The sequence below is a fragment of the Sceloporus occidentalis genome, unplaced genomic scaffold, assembly GCF_023333645.1.
Source record: "Sceloporus occidentalis isolate IW3139 unplaced genomic scaffold, rSceOcc1.0.p SCAF_225, whole genome shotgun sequence".
Lineage (NCBI taxonomy): Eukaryota > Metazoa > Chordata > Lepidosauria > Squamata > Phrynosomatidae > Sceloporus > Sceloporus occidentalis.
Genome location: NW_028317205.1, coordinates 894,693 through 914,239, shown reverse-complemented (window position 1 = coordinate 914,239; position 19,547 = coordinate 894,693). Strand labels below are relative to the sequence as shown.

The following is a 19,547-nucleotide window of genomic DNA, read 5'->3' as shown; positions in this document are numbered from 1 at the left end:
AATCTTCATGGGTCGTATGCTATCACGGCCAGGGAGTTTGGGGATCTGCAACCTTATAACAATAATACTTTGGGAATTTTGCTGCAAAATGGAAAGTGAACATGGGTTTCCATTGGTTGCTATGGTAACTGCACCACTTTTATACCTTTGCACTTAAAATGTATCCTAGATGGTAAATGAGGTGCACGTTTAGTAATGTTAAATGTATCTGTGCCCCCGAGTGAGTGTATAAGGTGCAATCCATTTGGAAATGTAAAAATTAACTTCTTCACTGCCAGTCTGGAATATGACGTATACAATAGAGATCTCTTGCTGGAGGTTTCATTTTTTGCTATATGAGCAATACAAAATAATTTAGCACATTCAAGCTCCTGAGTGCCTTTTTTAAGGAGATTTAAAGTTGTATATTTATGAGAATTAGAGAGCTGAATACAGGGAGGGAGCATTAAGCCTTTGCCCTGGTCAGCATTTGGATTGCACCTTTTAGCACATCTGTAAATGCATCATAACGGCGCAAATATGTACTTCCAACATGACATGTTGGCTACGGAGAACCACGTTTAGTACGCAGACAATACAGTCATAGCTACTCAGATAGTACACTGACAGTACAGTGACACCGAGACAGCTATTAAGACTGTACAGAGAATATACTGACAGCAAGACAGCGATTCACACTAAACAGAAAGTACAGTGACACCGAGACAGCTGTTAAGACTGTACAGAGAACATACCAACAGCAAGACAGCTGTACAAGAATATACTGACAGTACGACAGCTATTCAGACTGTACAGCCAGTACAGTGACAGTGAGACAGCTATTCAGACTGTATGGGGAATACAGTGACAGTGAGACAGCTACTCAGACTGTACAGGGAATACAGTGACAGTGAGACAGCTATTCAGACTGTACAGGGAATACAGTGACAGTGAGACAGCTATTCAGACTGTACAGGGAATACAGTGACAGTGAGACAGCTATTCAGACTGTACAGGGAATACAGTGACAGTGAGACAGCTATTCAGACTGTACAGGGAATACAGTGACAGTGAGACAGCTACTCAGACTGTACAGGGAATACAGTGACAGTGAGACAGCTATTCAGACTGTACAGGGAATACAGTGACAGTGAGACAGCTACTCAGACTGTACAGGGAATACAGTGACAGTGAGACAGCTATTCAGACTGTACAGGGAATACAGTGACAGTGAGACAGCTATTCAGACTGTACAGGGAATACAGTGACAGTGAGACAGCTATTCAGACTGTACAGGGAATACAGTGACAGTGAGACAGCTACTCAGACTGTACAGGGAATACAGTGACAGTGAGACAGCTATTCAGACTGTACAGGGAATACAGTGACAGTGAGACAGCTATTCAGACTGTAGAGACATCACACAGCGGTTTCAATAACCAGACATCTCTTTTTTCTCCAGGGTAATCCAGGAGAACCAGGAGCACAGGGTCCCCCTGTAAGTACTGAAAAACACATATATAATAAACTCGTAAATGGCAATGCATAGCTTATCAATGTAACATTCATAGAAACGGATACAGTGTATCGATGTCTACACCATAATTCAAGTATGGCTCACCCTGCAGGCCTACTACTGTATATATTAATGCCAGGGCTCATGGTGATGATGGATAACCCTTATTCTAGGTGCCTGGGTAAAATGTATGATTATAATGATTGGGGGTTATAGAGAATAACCAGGATTCTCACTTATATATTTGTTTGATTCCTAACAGGGTCCTCAGGGTCTTCCAGGAATAAAGGTATGACCAACTGTCCAGAAGTATCAGCCGAGGGCCACCAACAATAACCCAGTAGTCTTCTGTTAGCGATATCGATAGAGCCAGCACCACTGTTGGTCTTTGAGGACCAATGTTTACATTAATACCCTTAATACCCACATCAGTACCATTACTATCGCTCATAGCATTACCCCTCCCATTACCCCCATATTGTTATCCTTCCTAAACCTGAAAAAACTAATTTTCACACTTTATAAATCAATAAATAATACAGTTTTTGTGTTATTTTGTTAGGGTCACCCAGGAGACCCCGGGCCCAGTATACGGGTAAGTAATGCAAGCTCACAGCATGTGTCTTGGAACAATGGAAGTAATTTCTTCAGGGGTTATATGGTGTGCATTACCCCAGCTAAAAAATAAATGTATCTGTAGTCCAACCAGAGCTTATTGGTGGAAGAATGAAAGTAAATAATCTACCGAGAATTGTGGTTGGCAAACTGGTAATATTTTCTTCTTCCTTAGGGACCACCTGGTCCTCAAGGGATTGCTGGACCTCCTGGTCTTCCCGGACCCCCAGGGGTGGTGGTAAGTAACCCTCAGCACAGAATAATACAGTTAACATCTTACCTACAAAAAGCTATAGGAGACGCAGATCCTGAGATGAAATTCAACTGGGTTTTATTCCACTTGCAGGGACCCCAAGGGCCCGCTGGTGTTGCTGGTCAATCGGTAAGTTCTTGCTATGGACACCCACCCAGTTCAGATTACTGAACCTTCAACTATTTTACTTGATATGTTCTCCAGTGCTATTATGAATGATTTAGGTTTTTTCTTTGGCTGTTTGCAGGGTGAATCGGGAAAACCTGGGATTCCCGGAAGAGATGGCTTATCAGGGAAAAACGGTGAACCAGGACTTCCAGGAAAAATGGTACCAGTGAATTTTAAAACTTTGCTTATGCTAGCTACATTTACAACTACAAAGGTCACAAAACCCTTACCCATACCATAAAAATAGGTTTCATGATTTAGCAACCTTAAAATGTTCTCTTGGTTTCCATCTTGTAGGGTCTTCCTGGTCTACCTGGACCATCCGGCACTAAAGGAGATCAAGGGGACCCGGGCACTCCAGGAGAAGTGAGTTTATTCTGCATTTTCTTTTCCATGGAGTATGAAGATTTTTAGGTGTCACGCCAATAAGCAGTATTAAGAACCTTTATTAGTTAACACATACACTAAAGAAGCTCTTTAACGCAGAGAGATGAGAATAAATAACTCTTGCAAATGGTCTACAAAGCTACTAAATGTCCTTCATAAAAAAAACCTGAGAAAAACCATAGAAAGCAGGAACGTGTTCTAGGTATACCAAGTTAGATGACTAACTCTTCTGTGTGGATTATCAATTGTAACCCTTATTTTGTTTCTTTTTTAGTTTGTTGCTGGAACTCCTGGGATGAAAGGAGAAAAGGTAAGAATCCCTAGAAGATTCCATGCTACCCTTCAAACATGCCCTCCATGATGGAACAGAATGGAAACCTTTCCTCATCAGATGAAAGATGAGGATAACATATTAATTTTGGTGTTGTTGGGCATACTTTAAGAAGAGATCAGCCATTTATGGGTCAGGTCCAGAAAATTATAAAATTATCATTTACTGGGAAGGGCTGTGGAAATCAGGATACATTCTCTCATGAATTTCATGAATAATTGGTGATTATATATGTTTACCGTTGCCTCATTACACTGCATTTTATCATTTTAACAGGGTGCTCCGGGCGACCAAGCAGGACAAATACCAGGGGAACCTGTATGTTTGTTTCTTTCTTTTTTATCTAACTCAGTGGATTATTCTTACAATAGTCTTAGTTGTATTCCGACATCCTTTTATCCTAATATTTACAAATAATACAGTATAAAGAAATTATTTTGCTGTGTTTTAGGGCGCAAAAGGAGACAGAGGGTTCCCTGGACCCAGAGGCGAGAAGGTAAGTAAAGCTGAAACAAATTGCTTTACGCAGACACCAGAACATCATCACTTTGGTCACCTTAAAATACAAGTTTATACAATTCTATCCTAACTCCCTATGAATAATAGTGTATACATTGTGTCTTGTAGACTGTTTATAGCGGGTTTTGGTTTTTATTTGGGTTTATAATGGTTTTTTTTATTTAAAGATAAATTGAGATGAACTAAAACATGTCAACTTACTAAAGACTCCAATTTGGATCATGAAATTCCTCATCGAAACAGTGAAATTCATGTTTTATTTTTTGTTTGCTGTTTTGCCAATAGGGAGATCCGGGAAGAAAAGGCGACATAGGAGATCCTGGTGAAGATGTAAGTTACTTATAGAAATCCTACGTATAGGAGAAGTAACACATTAGGTTTTGCTTTTATAAAATATAGTATCTAGGGAGATAACACTCTTGTTCTTTCAGGGTACCAAAGGTTCTGCTGGTCCAAAAGGTGACAAAGTAAGTTCCTGACTTCCTGAATGTATCATGAATTATGTGACTAGTACTGAAGTCACACAGAACACTGTTTAAAACTTTCTTCTAAACTTTCAGGGTGATACAGGAATAGGATTACCAGGACCTCAAGGACAAATTGGACCCCAGGGTTTAAAGGTACAATCATGATTGTTTACCTGCGTAGTGTCTTTTCATTGAGGCTTCTAGGATGTTACAGTTGCCACTACTATTGTCCACCAGAAGGTTCTCAGGCCAAAACAATCTGACTAAATAGACTATATGATCTATTGTATTCCATCATTAAATAAAATTATTGTTACCTCCTTTCCTGTAAATTGTACTGAAAAAATACCATTTGGTGAAACTCATTCATTCGCAACAAGGAGATTCATTCTAACCCCGTCAGCACAGCACGCAACTTCAGCACCTTACTCATGGACAGCTAACTTTTGAGGGCCTGGTAATACACAGCACCGCCGAATATGATGGCGCTGTATAAAACAATAGATAATAAAAACTATACAATTTAGACAACCATCTTATGTTTGTCAAAGAGGTTATAATGCTGCATAAATTGGTGGCGCTACATAAATCATTTTGTTGTATATATTAAAAATTGATTTTGAGTTTGTATGATTTTGTGTTTTTAGGGAGATGTTGGATTACAAGGACCTTCCGGACCGCCAGGTCTTCAGGGCCTGGCAGGAACACCTGGACAGCCTGGAGTACGAGGAGAAATTGGACAACCAGGGCCGCCGGGTGCACCTGGGGAGAGGGTATGAGCAGTCAGTGGCCAGTAGCCCTATTCTTAAAACGCGTCATAATTTACACTTTATCTGAGCCATGAACACCATAAATACTCCTAGGGTAACACAATAACATGCACCATACCCCATGCTATGTGTATACTGAAGACAATAATTGTCTTTTTTTTTGTTGTTGTTGTTGTTCTTTTTAAGGGTCTGGCTGGCTTTCCTGGTAGAGAAGGGAATTCAGGACCTCCTGGACCACCTGGAGCCACTGGTGGACCTGTGAGTAGTACTGTCACCTTTTTAAAAATGTTTAATCAACAATACATTGGCTATTCAACACTCTTTAAGTTGCTTTACAGTCCTTTTCAGCTTTTCTCAACAACCAAATTGACTTAATTGGTAGACTTCCAACCAAGCAGCAAATAAATCAGGTTTATTGATTACCTAAAAAGACTGAATTGAAATTTAACACGCAAAAATGTTCCTTAAAGTTCTAAATCTACTGTATCAACCTTAGACAATATTAACTATGTTATCTTTATTTAATCTTCTACAAAATATATTTGTTTTAATTATTTTAGGGACCAGTAGGACCACCAGGAATTAAGGGCGATAAGGTATTGTTGGATTACACAAAAACAGAATACATTACCCCAGTATTGTTACAAATGTTTAATAGAGAACACCTAGAACTACTCCAAATTATATATTCCTTGCTCTAAAAAATGACAAGTATAACCGAAAGTGCCACTATATTAGAATTGGTTTAGAAATGTTTGTACACGTAACTAATGTATTACATGTAATATACACACATTATTATATATATATATATATATAACCATCAGAATGTAATTAGAATTCCCAAATGGCATTTATGAAGTTCAGAGATATAGCTAAATATATCCCCAAGCTGATATACTTACTTCAAATGACTTGGTAACTTATTGTTTCTTACTTACTAATTTCACATGTTCAAGTCATTTTGTGTATTTGCATACATTTTACACCATTTTTCTTTTTAGGGTGAAACAGGGATTGGGCTTGTAGGCCTTAGAGGAGAAAGAGGAGACCCAGGTCCTAGGGTACGTCAGAGAAAAGGTCTTATTCCAGAATTCAGCCTTATGTCTCATCATTCATTCTATGGATTCTACTTATATGGATATCTAAATCCATCCATCTTCTCTGTCTTGTGTGTCTTGGGTCTCAGATACGCCTTGACCACTAATATTTCAATTATTCTAGGGAGAAGATGGGCGTCCGGGTCTAGAAGGCGACCGTGGACCTCCAGTAAGTACTTCACGTGTTACTTTCACGGTTAATTACTATGCTTTCTTGTTATGAAACTTTTAAACTTTTAGCTACATTGTCAAATTTTGTAAGGTGGTTCTATCGGTTGTTCTCTAATTTTTCCTTTTCTTTTTCGTTTTAGGGACTTCCCGGAAACAGAGGAGAGCGAGGAGACAAGGTCAGGCTCACAAGATGCTATATAAATATCTTTACGAGTAATTCTGCAGTTATTTTATGATTATCAGAGAAGTATACAAATTAACCTATTAAGATTTGGGACATGGGGCATTGCACAATGACATCTCCGGAATGTTCTTATAATGGTCGCCTTTTAGAGTCACGGTAACAATCAGGTTTGGTAAGATGGCCCTGAGTTACAAGGGGTCTACACGCCACTTCATGATGACTTGGATAGTAAAGTTCATTACCTTTTATCCATATGGTATTAACAGGTTCTTGTTTTTTTGTTTAAGGGAGACTCAGGTCCTCATGGAATAAAAGGAGATAAGGTAAACAATAAGCTCTAGTCCCTGTATCAATTTCTGGTTTCTGGTGCAGAAGCTCCAATGTAACTTTGTTACTCCGTACAGGGTGACACACTGACCGTGGAGGGGCCACCAGGACCAAAGGGAAACAAGGGAGAGACGGTATGTCCGATGCAGACATTGTAGCCCGAAAGGCGGTAAATTCTGCTTCCCCCAGAGAGACAAATCTCTAATTAGTGAACGATTACTGTGATTAGTTGTGTTTTGTTAACTGTTTTATAAATGGACTTTTTTCATATATTTTTCATATATGTCATTGTTTTCCCTTTCAGGGGGACAGAGGCGTTAAGGGTTCAGAAGGCGAAAAGGGTGATAAAGGAGATCAGGGTACCAACGGAGAAAAGGTGAAGTAACATTAAAAAAATCACAGCGGCCCATTCCTTGAGTATCATATGACCAGAGTAAAGCAAATTTATGTCCAGATCAGCACTAAAGGGAAACAAATGGTTAAATGTTGATTTCTAAGATTTTTTAAGACCAGTTTGTAGTCCCTAAATGTAAATAAGCAATGATGAATAAATACTTGCATATGGGGTTGCATTTTGATTATATATCTGCATTTTTTATATAAATCTGGCTTTTTTGGTTTTTCATGACTCCTCTAAAACACCCCATAAAGCAGGAGCCATGGAGTAAAATTGTCCACATAAACTGCTGATCAACTATAATTCTCATGATCCGAGGGCAGACAGATTCAGTGCTCAAGATCGACCAATACTTCTGCCAAATACCATTTAAAGGGCCCAAACATTCAATGATTTGTCATATATGGGATATTCTTTATTCTTCTCTTAACAGGGGGTCAAAGGTGAACAAGGTGATAAAGGCGCCACAGGCTTTGCTGGTGCTCGAGGTCCTGGAGGGCAAAAGGTGACAGTACTTTGATTTTTACTCGGCCCAATCCATTGACTGTTACTACTGTACTAATCTTAGGTGTACTTTTACAAAGTGCATATATATATGGAGCAGGTCTCAACACATTTTTCACTAAATTGTGTAATTTTACAATATAGAACTTTTAGTGCAGACAGTTTTCTCAGATTCTTTGTAAAGGACAAAAGAAGATCTCTAAAGATTGATGACATTTTTAAGTTGCAGGGATACATTGTAGAAGCCATGTTCATAGGCATGTTCATAGGCATGTTCATAGGCTTTAAAATAATTCCATTGCCCGTGTGGGCGAACATAAGTAATGTTCCAAGTAAATTAACAAAGACTGATAACCAATGTATGTCTGTGTTCCAGGGGGAAAGTGGCCAACCCGGTGAACCTGGAGAGGCTGTAAGTGGCTTTGGGTTGCTGTCATTTTATATTCCATGGTTGGTGAGCTCAGGGTCTGAATGTCCTGTTGGTTTTCCAGGGTGTGCCAGGGAAGGAAGGTCTGCCCGGTGGACGAGGGGAGAAGGGAGATCCGGGGTTCCCTGGCCTGAGAGGACCAAAGGTGAGAATCTATTAACCTCCATGACTGGCACTTGCATGAAAACCATAAAAAAATAGGCAGAGGCCCACCAGGAGTCCCGCTCTATATGTAAAGGTCCTCACCTACAACTAGCAGGACATCGGGAGGATTATATATGAGGGTTCCTCCCAAAACATCAAGCCATGACAAGCTTCAGACTCTTCCAGACCCTCTTTTAAACCTACACAGTCCAAGTTACTCATATTCAATAGCTGCCAACGGTCTTGACCACCATATTTATTCCCTAGCTGCCCACTGCCCTGGTATTACATTCTCTTCTGCGTTACTGCATCAGGAACTATGATGTTAGTAAATATGATATACGGATATTGTTTATTGAAGTAAAAAGGTTACAGTCTCAGGGGCCAAGCACAAAAGGTCACCATATTATAAATAATACACAGAAACATAGAATTTGATGGCAGTTAAGAATCACATCTTGTTTGTCTATTTTTCCTGATAAAAATACTCAGCCCTCAATCCGTCCTTGGTCGGGACCAAATAAGTTGTTTATGTTGTTGTTGAATATAACATGCTTAGAAAATAAAGTATCGTAAACAAAAATGTTGGAAGCAAACACGTCCTGTTTAATAGAAATAAACAATTTACATGCGCCGCTCTCTGACCGCCGGGATTTGTAAAATGCAATACATTTTCTTTCTTTTAATGTGTGTTCCAGGGAGAACGTGGCATAAAAGGTCTTTGTGGGCAAGATGGTGAGAAAGGAGACAAGGTAACCAATAAAAGGTTTTATTGTACCAACTTTCTAAAGGTATTATGGTACTATGTACTATGTATTTCCATATTACTTTTTTATTTTATTACGGATTAATAAAGAATCAAAGTGAACGTCTTAGAAACGTCTAGAGAATTCCTTGAAATGATTACATTATTTATTTTTCTTGTTTTTTTTTAAATTTAAGCAGCCGCGCGTATAATATGAACGTTTCGGCCATAAACCTCATAAAACATATTAAACTTGCTTGGTGAATGTAGTTTTTTTCATGGAACTGTTCTCAAATGTGATTTTAATTCTGTTCTTGTTTCCTTCTTATTAGGGAGATGCGGGTATGCCCGGTCGTCCTGGTCTTCAGGGGAGGAAGGGAGATACTGTAAGTGACCTCGTACAAGCATCAACTGTACTAGAGATTTCCAAACTCTTGGCCCAATGAACCTTTGGAGAGTCCATGTTAGGGAAGCAGAATCATAAAACAAGAAGTGTCCCTCTACTCAACCCTTAATATTCAGTTAAAAGAAACCATTATCACCCAAAACAAGTCTGATGGCTTTTCTATATAAATCGGGTCCATCCTACTGGTCTACAGGCTCATATAAGGAGGTGCACCAAAGGGTAACGAGAAAATATTACGAAAATACTGTAACTACTTTGTTGAGTTGATCGCGGCTTATTCTATTTCTAGGGTGAGTCTGGAATCCCAGGAATACCAGGTCAGCCTGGAAAGGAGGGTCTTGTTGGAAGCAAGGTAATTAAATGTACACCGAGTACACATTGATGATGGATAGAGAGATAGCACACAGGTCTATTATACAACTTGGATAATATATATATGTATATGCATATCTGATTCTTATAACCTTACATAGGGTGACAGAGGTATGGAAGGCTTACAAGGAGCTAAAGGAGATCAAGGTGAAAAAGGAGAAAGGGTGAGTATTTTCACAATCAATAAACAGTTCTCTGATAAAGGAAAGGTGACAAATATCATTATAAGCTTTGCATTTGATTTAATAATACTCTGTCCCCAGGGTACCGTTGGATTAATTGGTTTTCCTGGCCCTAGAGGAATTGATGGCCTTCCAGGACCTCCCGGCCTTCAAGGTCTTGTTGGCTCCAAGGGTCCTGAAGGTCTTCAGGGGCAGAAGGTAAGAACATATCATCTGTCCCATGGTATTTTGCAGAAATCATTTGCTCACATACCATTTTTGTAAGAAATGCATGATAATTCCTGTTTAGAACAAGCATTTTAAGAGTTAAAGGTTGTGATGCTCCCATGCACCATGCTTAAATATTGGAGCAAAATAGTCCAATACTCAAAGTAAATCCCAGAAAACTGAATTAATTATTTAGTAATTAAAAAAGAAAACTGTACAATCTAGACAGGAAAAATATTCAGCCTTGAATAAGAAATGTCTGTCTCTATATTAAATGTTGAGAGGCTATAAGTATAGTGAATATATGCTATATATCAAAGCAAAATAGTAAGTTCATGCACATTGTTGTGATTTCTCAGGGGGAGAGGGGTCCTCCTGGGGAGTCAATCGCTGGCCCACGGGGAGTCCCGGGAATACCAGGAGAGCGAGGAGACCAGGTGAGAATACATTTTACATATACATTTAAATATTATCTAAAGCTCTCTAATTTACAGGGAGCCATTAGGGACCCCTAGGCGGTCAGTGGTCATCTAGATCATAAACCACCAACAGCCAAGTGGAAATAAGGAGCTTTGGAGACCAACAAAACATACTAATGTCATGTTGTGAACCTATAATTAATAATACATTATCATAATTAATAATAATAAAATTAGAAACATAGAAGTTGCTAGTATATCTATATACTGTCTATAGCTATTGTAAATTTGTGGGCAATTGAACCCAATAAGGTAATTTTTTTTGTGTGTAATTGTTATTTATTTATATATATATTTATTTTAGGGTATGCTTGGTCCTGATGGTACTAAAGGAGAAAAGGGGTCTCCGGGTATGACGGTGAGTTAAACCTTCTTCTTTGCCATGTAAAAGTTAATGCGAGTAAATATTTTTCAACATTTTGTGCCATAAATATGTTTACTATTTATAAGGCTGCTGTGGGTGGGTTGAATGAGCATTCTGTTTTTAAAAAGAACAGTTAGCGAGTAATCAGGGCAAGGGGACATCTGCTTTCCGCCATTCTGCAACATTAATGAGGGCATCAGGGTATGACATCATACGGATGCAGCTTTATTCACAGAACCAAGTAAGCAGGAGAAAAGAGATCTTTGACTTTCTACCTAGGGCAACTAAATGGAAATACTTTGTTTTTCTTCAGGAGGAGGAAATCCGGGGCTATGTGAAGCAAGAAATGAGTCAACATTGCGGTAAGTTTACCAAAACCTTGGTACATCCTTTATATATATATATATATATATATACTATACTAATGTGTTATTACCAGCAATAGCCATATAAACAATTTGACCTGGGGTGTACTAACAATCTAGGGTATATTGTTGCATCATAGTGATTATTATTATTGGGATATAAATTATATATATATATATATATATATATATATATATATATATATATATATATTATTGGGATGGGAAACTGTCCAGCTGTATTGTCTGTTTTGATGAAGATGTGATAATAAACCCATGTAACACTGTCATTTCTTTCTCTTTTTTTGCAGCCTGTGGAGGTCAGTTGACAATCCATGTAGATCCTGTGGGTAATAATATTTGTGCCTGCGTATGAGAGAGTGAAAGGGGCGAGAAGGAAAGGGAGAGAGAGAGAAAGAAAGGCAAATGAGAGAAAGTAGTGAAAAAGAGAAATAAAGAACAAAATAGAGAGAGAGAGAGAGAGAGAGAGAGAGAGAGAGAGAGAAATGAGAGAGAGAAAGTAGTGAAAAGGAGAAATAAAGAACAAAATAGAGAGAGAGAGAGAGAGAGAGAGAGAGAGAGAGAGAAAGAAAGAAAGAAAGAAAGAAAGAAAGAAAGAAAGAAAGAAAGAAAGAAAGAAAGAAAGAAAGAAAAAGAAAGGGAGAATGAGAGAAAGAAAGAAAGGGAGAATGAGCGAAAGAAAGAGAGAAAGAAAGAAAGAAAGAAAGAAAGAAAGAAAGGGAGAATGAGAGAAAGAAAGGTTTTTAAGATAGCTGAAAATATTAAGTATTTTAAGTTGGTAAACAGTTACTGATAGATTAATTCTCAGATAAAAACATCAGTTTTAGGCCAACCAATTGGTGCTTCGAGCATCTTTTCACGCAGTATTATAAAATGCTTTCCATCCTCAACCTGAGCTTCTAAGTGTTAAGTTTCCCCAACCTGTAGCTAAAACCTAGGGCGCACTAACAGGCGTTATATAGTTCTGCTGGTATTGGCTGTTAAGTCATAGCCACCTATCACCTACAGTATATAAAGGGTATATGCACCTGTATGGACTACAATTCCCACCAACCCTGACATGAAACTAGCTGGAGGATTTGCACAACATGATCTTTTTATTGCCAGTAGATCAGCTTTAGTGCTGTAGTCATTTGCACCAATTATTGGATTTCTTTCATATGTTGTCAACGGAATTATATCATAATAAGGCTGTCAGGATACGCTAGGAAGTCATGTATAACCTGATGGTATGACGTCAGACCTTTTGTTCCCCTGCTGACCCCATGCATGGACTTTTCCGAATTCTTTGTAAAATCCAATGTTATCCCACAATCCCGTACTAATGTCCAGACAAGTGCATGTTTCTATGCCAATCCCTTGCATGTTAAACTCTCCTCTGATCGTGTCTATAAACATTTATTTTAGAAAATATGATAAAAGGCACCAGTTAACATCCAAATTTGCCCATTCTAATTTTGGAATAGTGACCCTCTTTTGGCATCACTATAAGTCTACAAATATTTTACAAATAAACACACAGACCAAATACAACAGTATGAAAGTGATGAACTTTTATGGCACGTAACATATCATACAGCATAGGTAGAATACTTTGTTAGAATTAGTTCTTTGAAAAATAGGGCTAAGAAATAAGATAACTCTGTAGACCCTCACAAGCGTCTTGTGCATCCCGCCTATTGAATCAAAGCAAGTCAGCTGTCTGTAATGCGTGGTTAAAGCACATTTTCTTTCATTTTCCGTCTTACTGTAATTTGATCCATATACCAGTTGTTTATTTGCCTCGTTTGCCCTGCACTATATTGTAGCCCCAAATCAAAAGTTGTTCTTCTGCAACAGCTGGAATATGTGGATCTATTCCAAAAGTGAATATCAATTTTAATATCTTCTTAATGAAATATAGACAATGTTAGCAGGTATTACCAATTACTTCCACATTAAAAATAATACATTTTGGATTAATAATCACGTTATCTCGCATTATCTAATGTAGAATATATTCTTGTGCCGGTCGGAGAGTTCTGGGTACCGGGTACAATGAGTTGCATTTGTTTGTAAATGGGGGGGGGGGTTGTGTTGAGCTAATAATGAATCTATGATTTCCCACAATGCTTCTACATTGGAATGCGCCCACAAATAATATTGCAGATAATGTTACCAGTTGTTAAAAGCTATTACTATAGCATCAACAGTATAGCCAGAAATTTCTCCTGGGGTCCCAAACGTGTGCTTGAAGTGCTTGAATATGTTCTGTACTTCTTTATACTTGTATTCTCAGTCCGCTAACAATCATTATAATTATTCTATAGCGCCATCATACAGGGAAAGCGGAAACATTTTTGGGCACATTTTGCTAAAAGTTGCCCCATTGTTCTGCATACTTAATAGGGAGAGGTGGAAAAATATTTTGTACATCCACCCCACTATGTATAAGTTTTAAACCTATACAGAGCTTTCACCATTCATTTGCAGGGACAGGTTTATCCGTCCATTCTTTATCCGACCTCGACAAATACATTTCTTTGTGCACCAGTCATGACGTTGATTGCGGCCCTACATATGACACATAATATACATACGATGATCCACATGAAGGTGCCCGACCACCTGTCTGAACTTTGTGTTATGTCATTACACCTCCTAGGTACTTTTTCCAATTATCCATCTCCCCCTTCGTATTCATCTATCTCACGTCCCGTCCCAGTCCCAGCCCTAAAGTTTTCACAAACTGATGAAGAAGAGGGTGAGTTTTGTTTTTTAGGTGCTGGGGCTGCAGGTGGTTTAGATGTAGTGGGTTTTACCGCTTAAGCCTCCGATCACGCACGGGACCCACTTTGCTATCCGCTTTTGTGTCGCTGCTCATCGTGGGAAGAGGGACTTGGTTCTTTCGCTTTAAGACAGCTGCTTTTTGTTGTTTTTTTGTTGGAACATATTTCAGATAAAACAATATATACGGTACGAGAAACAGCATTCCGGTTCTAAAAGATGGCCAAAATGTTAGATAACATCATTCTGGCATATCACGTATAAAAATCCATATCCTCCAGTACAGATGTTCTTGAAACATGGCCAGCATGATGTTCCTTCATGTCTATAGGTTTCAGGGTATCCTCCTAGTGTTACAAACGCAATCAATAACTCACGTCATATATGACAGATACATTCATAGGATGACAGAATGGATCCAGGCAAGGTAGACTGTCTGACTGCTATTAATTTTAGATGCCCTCCTGAGGCCATAACTGGTACTGCAAAAAATCTGCCACGAGTTCTAGAATTCCCTCTCTTTATATATTTTAAGCAACATCCAGCAATTGCATTTTACTAATAATTTAATTTTACTAATTTAATTTTTTTTTGCATTGTTTCTTTTGTTTTTTTTCTCTAATTTCCATTAACATATATTTTATTTGCATAATATAGTTGTTGTCTGTGTCAGTTTGCATGCAATTCTTGGTCTTGGCTTCTGTTTTTTAGAATGTGGTCCAATAAGTTAATAACAATTGTTATGTTACCCCGTTATTCTCCGCAAACACCTCTATATCTTTGCTTTGAATTGTCCTGTATATATTAATAACGTCTGTGAAGTCTATGAATTTGGTAGTTAAAAACTAAGATTTTATTTTTAATTTGAAATGTATTTCAAATGTATTGTGTATTGTTTGATGTTTCTTCTTAGATGCTATATATGGTGCAGAACCAGATTTCTAGTGGATTCTAGATCACCTCTATCAGAATACAGATCTATCTATGTTATTTCAGTGTTAGACCCATTTGTGTGAGATCCATATTCACAGAGATCCACTCTTGCATGGTCTTGTGCCCGATATTCACTTTTGCTGCTACCTCTAGAGTCCTGCTCTCATCACTCATTCGGAGTTCCAAATACCATGTTCAGAATCCATCTTCAATATGAGATACAGTCTCAAAATAGGAGAAAGAAAGGATCGCTTCTTTCCTGCTTTACTACCGTTCAAACGTTGGGGTTCCAACTAGAAATTTTCAGCTGTGTGACATAATTTTAAAAGGGGTCTCTAACGATTAATTAGCCTTTTAAATTTGGGTCAATAAACGCAACGTGCCATTGGAACACAGGGGTGATGGAGTGATAAAGGGCCATTGGAACACAGGAGTGATGGGAGTGATAAAGGGCCATTGGAACACAGGAGTAATGGGAGTGATAAAGGGCCTCTCTATACCTATGAAGATATTCCATTAAAAATCATCCGTTTCAAGCTACAATAGTCATTTACAACATTAAATGCTGATCCATTTCATATTTTAATGGGAAAAAATAGTTTTTCTTTCGATAAGGTAATTTCTAAGTGACCCCAAAATTTTGAACCGTAGTGTACATCTGTACATCTTCCCATTGTATCTTCTTTCTGATCCCACCATGATCACTGTTCACTTAGACCAGTTTTTGAGCACTGTGTTATTCATTCTGGCCGCCATGATTTATTTACAGCGGGAAGACAACTGAAAGTGGTGGTTAACACCAATGATCCCGATTACGAACACGTGTATTCGGTAGAGGACTATACAGAAGGAATGGACGAAGGTGGAACGGAAAGCACCCTGCTGTCAGATGGTCTGTGTTGTCTGTTAGTTCTTGCTCTAAAGGATGCTCTAGAAGTATCCCTTGTGGTGTGCTTTGGGGTTTAGCTTACATAATTAAGGAATAGAATAGAGAATGAGTAAATGACCCGGAGCAAAGCTACATTGTATCAAAGAATATGATCAGAAATGGAGAAATAATAAAGATAATTGGCCCCATAATAGTTCTGATTGGGGGTTTGTATTGCGATTTTTGGGAGAGGTGATCCCTACTGAAAACAGCTCCTTTTGTCTTGCTTCAGATACGACTGTAGAGACAGCATCCGATGTAAAGAAACGTCGGAAGAGACAGGTTCCGGAACTGGGTAAAACTAACAAATTTTCTTACATGTAATGCTGTGTTTGGCAAGTTTTCACACAAAGGTTGCAGATTTTGGTAGGAAGCTAAGTTTTGGCAAACACTTGCTATGAATTAGGCAAATTCAGGAAATCTCAAAGCATCTCTAACTTATTCTATAAATGTGTCAAATCAATTAAAATGTATTTTTGTAGGTAGATCTGTCCCTTTTAAAGGTATTAATAAAGGTGTTATTTTATTCAGGATCACTACAATTTAGAGTTATAACACATTTGTGAAAAATACTGTTTCATTTATAAATTACATGCGTTATATCACTTTTGTATCTTCTAGATACCTGCCACTTGCCCATGCTTGAGGGAGACTGTCACAAGTACACCTTGAAATGGTATTATAACCACTTGGTGGGTGAATGTCGCCCGTTTGTATATAGTGGATGTGGTGGAAACCTCAACCGGTTTGATGAGATGGAGCTGTGTACCCTTAAGTGTGTTCACAGGAAAGAAGGTTTGTTACAAACAATTCAAGTATTTCTCATGTTTCATTTATTGCACATAATGAGGATGTCTGTTATATCATGTAATGGTGTCAGGACCCGGGCGAGCAGGTCTGGTAGGAGTCCATGTGCAGGGGATACGGGGGACTCTGTCTGTACTCCTTTATGCATGGTGACAGAGAGATAGGTACAGACAGAGTAGCAGAACTGGAAAAGACGGGAGCTGAGGCACAGAGACGGGAGCAGAGGAAGGTGCAGGCTCGGGAGCTGAGGCAGGTACAGGCTCGGGTGCAGGTGCAGGTACCGGCTCGGGTGCAGGTGCAGGTACCGGCTCGGGTGCAGGTGCAGGCACCGGCTCGGGTGCAGGTGCAGGCACCGGCTCGGGTGCAGGTGCAGGCACAGGCTCGGGTGCAGGTGCAGGCACAGGCTCGGGTGCGGGCCCACTGGCAGGTAAGCCCACAGGCAGGTTCAGGCACAAGTACAGGCTCGGGTGCGGGCCCACTGGCAGGTAAGCCCACAGGCAGGTAAGCCCACAGGCAGGTTCAGGCACAGGTACAGGCTCGGGTGCGGGCCCACTGGCAGGTAAGCCCACAGGCAGGTTCAGGCACAGGCACAGGTACAGGTGAGGCCCACTGGCAAGGCGGACGGGAACGGAGGCCCACTGGCAGGGCGGACGGGAACGGAGGCCCACTGGCAGGGCGGACGGGAACGGAGGCCCACTGGCAGGGCGGACGGGAACGGAGGCCCACTGGCAGGGCGGACGGGAACGGAGGCCCACTGGCAGGGCGGCCGGGAACGGAGGCCCACTGGCAGGGCGGACGGGAACGGAGTACTACCGGGCCAGGCACGTGTACAGGTTCATGCACGGGTACGGACTTACACTCGGATACTGGATCATGCACGAGTACCGGCTCAGGCACGGGTACAGGAACGGGCTCAGGCACGGGTTCAGGCTCAGGCACGGGTTCAGGCTCAGGCACGGGTTCAGGCTCAGGCACGGGTTCAGGCTCAGGCTCAGGCACGGGTTCAGGCTCAGGCTCAGGCACGGGTTCAGGCTCAGGCTCAGGCACGGGTTCAGGCTCAGGCTCAGGCACGGGTTCAGGCTCAGGCACGGGTTCAGGCACAGGTAGCGGCTCAGAGCAAAGGCAGTCCTTTAACATCAATGCCAAGGCCCTGACTGATGGGCAGGGCAGGTCTTATAAAGGCAGGCTTCACTCAGTTCATGAGGCGCAGCTGTACCTGATAATCAGGTTCAGCTCACTCCAGAGGGAGGAGGGTGGCCACTAGTGGTAGCAGATGTATTAGCTTGATGTATGATTCAGCCATGGTTCAGGGAGCAGAGAGTGGACCCTGACAAATGGTCTATCCTGTTGCATGGATTTTCGAGATCAGGCATTGAATGGATGGTTAAGTATCGCACAACGTTCAATAATAGTTGGACAACCAATAATAGCACTCCTAACTGTGTTGTTTTCAGAGAAGCTGCTACTTATGTAGCAAGACCTGTGTAAGAGGACACCACCATGAAGAAGTCCTTCTAGCAATTAGTATATTGGGGCAATTTAAGATTAGAGGCATTGCTTGGCATTGGACTGTAGACCCAAGTCCATTGTGGAAAACACTTGGGAAATAGGAGAACATAAGAAGAAAAAAGGAAATCTCACAATGTATGTACAGGAAGACATGATGTGTGTATGAAGCATGTGTACAGCTTATTTTAGAGGGTATCTTGTGTTCACAGCGTGTCCCGTTGAAACTAATATAGGCTGAAACCTTAGACCCAGTATGAACTTATCAACACCAAGTTTAAAATACATTTAACTTTTGTTTTTGCAGGTACACTTCAGCAAGACGGAAGCTAAGACCCTACGAAACCGCGGACAATGATGTACATTGTAATATTTTTGTAGGATTCACCTAGTTTGTGAAAAACCATGTAAGCTGCAAAGTCCAAAAGATCAAGTTCCTGTGTTGTTGGGAAATATTTGTGTATTTTTAATATAAATATAATTACCAAAGATGCAACTTGTATTACATGGTGTACTGTAGAGTTCAGTTTTTATGTAGCAGAGAAACGGTGCTATTTTTATAATATTTTTATATCCAAAGTGAACGTTTTATCAAGTGAAGTATATTAGGACATTTCATGGCTTGCACAGAAGAGCTCAAAATCCAAACTACTGTTTTACCATCAGTGTCTCATTGATAATATTAGCCTTTTTTCCCACCGGAAAACATTTTGTAATCAATAATTATTTTTCAAATCAACATTTAGGGCAAAAAAAACACAACTTTTGTATTTCAAGTGTGTGTACCTAATGTCCTGGTCCCTTTAAACTCTTGAATCTCTAGAGTATTAGAAGTAGCTTAAGTAATAGTAGCCTTAAAACCCCCTTTTGGTAATTGTACCTGCCATTTACTGAGCACTTCCTGAGCAGAATGCAGACAAACCAGGAAGTGACGCGTGTAACAGAAAAGTGCCTCCCCCTTGCTTTAATTATTTGAACACAGGGAAATTCTTACCTGCATCTTACAGAATCTCTCGCAGAAGGTTGTTTTATATTTCACCTATAGTATTCTTTTATGAGACAGTCAAGTCTTTCTGCATCTATATTATCATTGGAGAGTCTGCAAAATGTGGGACATTGTCAACATAATGGCAGAATACACAAACTTTTATAAAGTAATAGCTCTCGAAAATGAGACATTTCTGTTCACTTGACAAAAATTTCACTT

At 39.8% G+C, this 19,547-nt stretch overlaps 1 protein-coding gene across 1 annotated transcript in view; it reads left to right on the top strand.

The window, feature by feature from the left end:
* The window catches only part of LOC149276781 (uncharacterized), a 70,642-nt gene extending 51,969 nt beyond the window's left edge, over positions 1–18,673 (top strand). Inside the window, exons 74-111 of the mRNA XM_089503312.1 lie at positions 1,442–1,477; positions 2,058–2,090; positions 2,286–2,348; positions 2,457–2,492; positions 2,611–2,691; positions 2,829–2,897; positions 3,193–3,228; positions 3,526–3,567; positions 3,701–3,745; positions 4,054–4,098; positions 4,200–4,235; positions 4,329–4,388; positions 4,883–5,008; positions 5,192–5,263; positions 5,566–5,601; positions 6,010–6,069; positions 6,230–6,274; positions 6,417–6,452; positions 6,748–6,783; positions 6,865–6,921; positions 7,092–7,163; positions 7,618–7,689; positions 8,065–8,100; positions 8,180–8,260; positions 8,958–9,011; positions 9,337–9,390; positions 9,700–9,762; positions 9,884–9,946; positions 10,046–10,162; positions 10,531–10,608; positions 10,955–11,008; positions 11,328–11,376; positions 11,691–11,729; positions 14,045–14,143; positions 15,869–15,991; positions 16,260–16,322; positions 16,649–16,822; positions 18,648–18,673. Coding sequence (XP_089359438.1) covers positions 1,442–1,477; positions 2,058–2,090; positions 2,286–2,348; positions 2,457–2,492; positions 2,611–2,691; positions 2,829–2,897; positions 3,193–3,228; positions 3,526–3,567; positions 3,701–3,745; positions 4,054–4,098; positions 4,200–4,235; positions 4,329–4,388; positions 4,883–5,008; positions 5,192–5,263; positions 5,566–5,601; positions 6,010–6,069; positions 6,230–6,274; positions 6,417–6,452; positions 6,748–6,783; positions 6,865–6,921; positions 7,092–7,163; positions 7,618–7,689; positions 8,065–8,100; positions 8,180–8,260; positions 8,958–9,011; positions 9,337–9,390; positions 9,700–9,762; positions 9,884–9,946; positions 10,046–10,162; positions 10,531–10,608; positions 10,955–11,008; positions 11,328–11,376; positions 11,691–11,729; positions 14,045–14,143; positions 15,869–15,991; positions 16,260–16,322; positions 16,649–16,822; positions 18,648–18,673 — 2,367 coding nt within the window. The remainder of the gene's footprint in view (positions 1–1,441; positions 1,478–2,057; positions 2,091–2,285; positions 2,349–2,456; positions 2,493–2,610; positions 2,692–2,828; positions 2,898–3,192; positions 3,229–3,525; positions 3,568–3,700; positions 3,746–4,053; positions 4,099–4,199; positions 4,236–4,328; positions 4,389–4,882; positions 5,009–5,191; positions 5,264–5,565; positions 5,602–6,009; positions 6,070–6,229; positions 6,275–6,416; positions 6,453–6,747; positions 6,784–6,864; positions 6,922–7,091; positions 7,164–7,617; positions 7,690–8,064; positions 8,101–8,179; positions 8,261–8,957; positions 9,012–9,336; positions 9,391–9,699; positions 9,763–9,883; positions 9,947–10,045; positions 10,163–10,530; positions 10,609–10,954; positions 11,009–11,327; positions 11,377–11,690; positions 11,730–14,044; positions 14,144–15,868; positions 15,992–16,259; positions 16,323–16,648; positions 16,823–18,647) is intronic.
* The last annotated feature ends 874 nt before the right edge of the window (positions 18,674–19,547 follow it).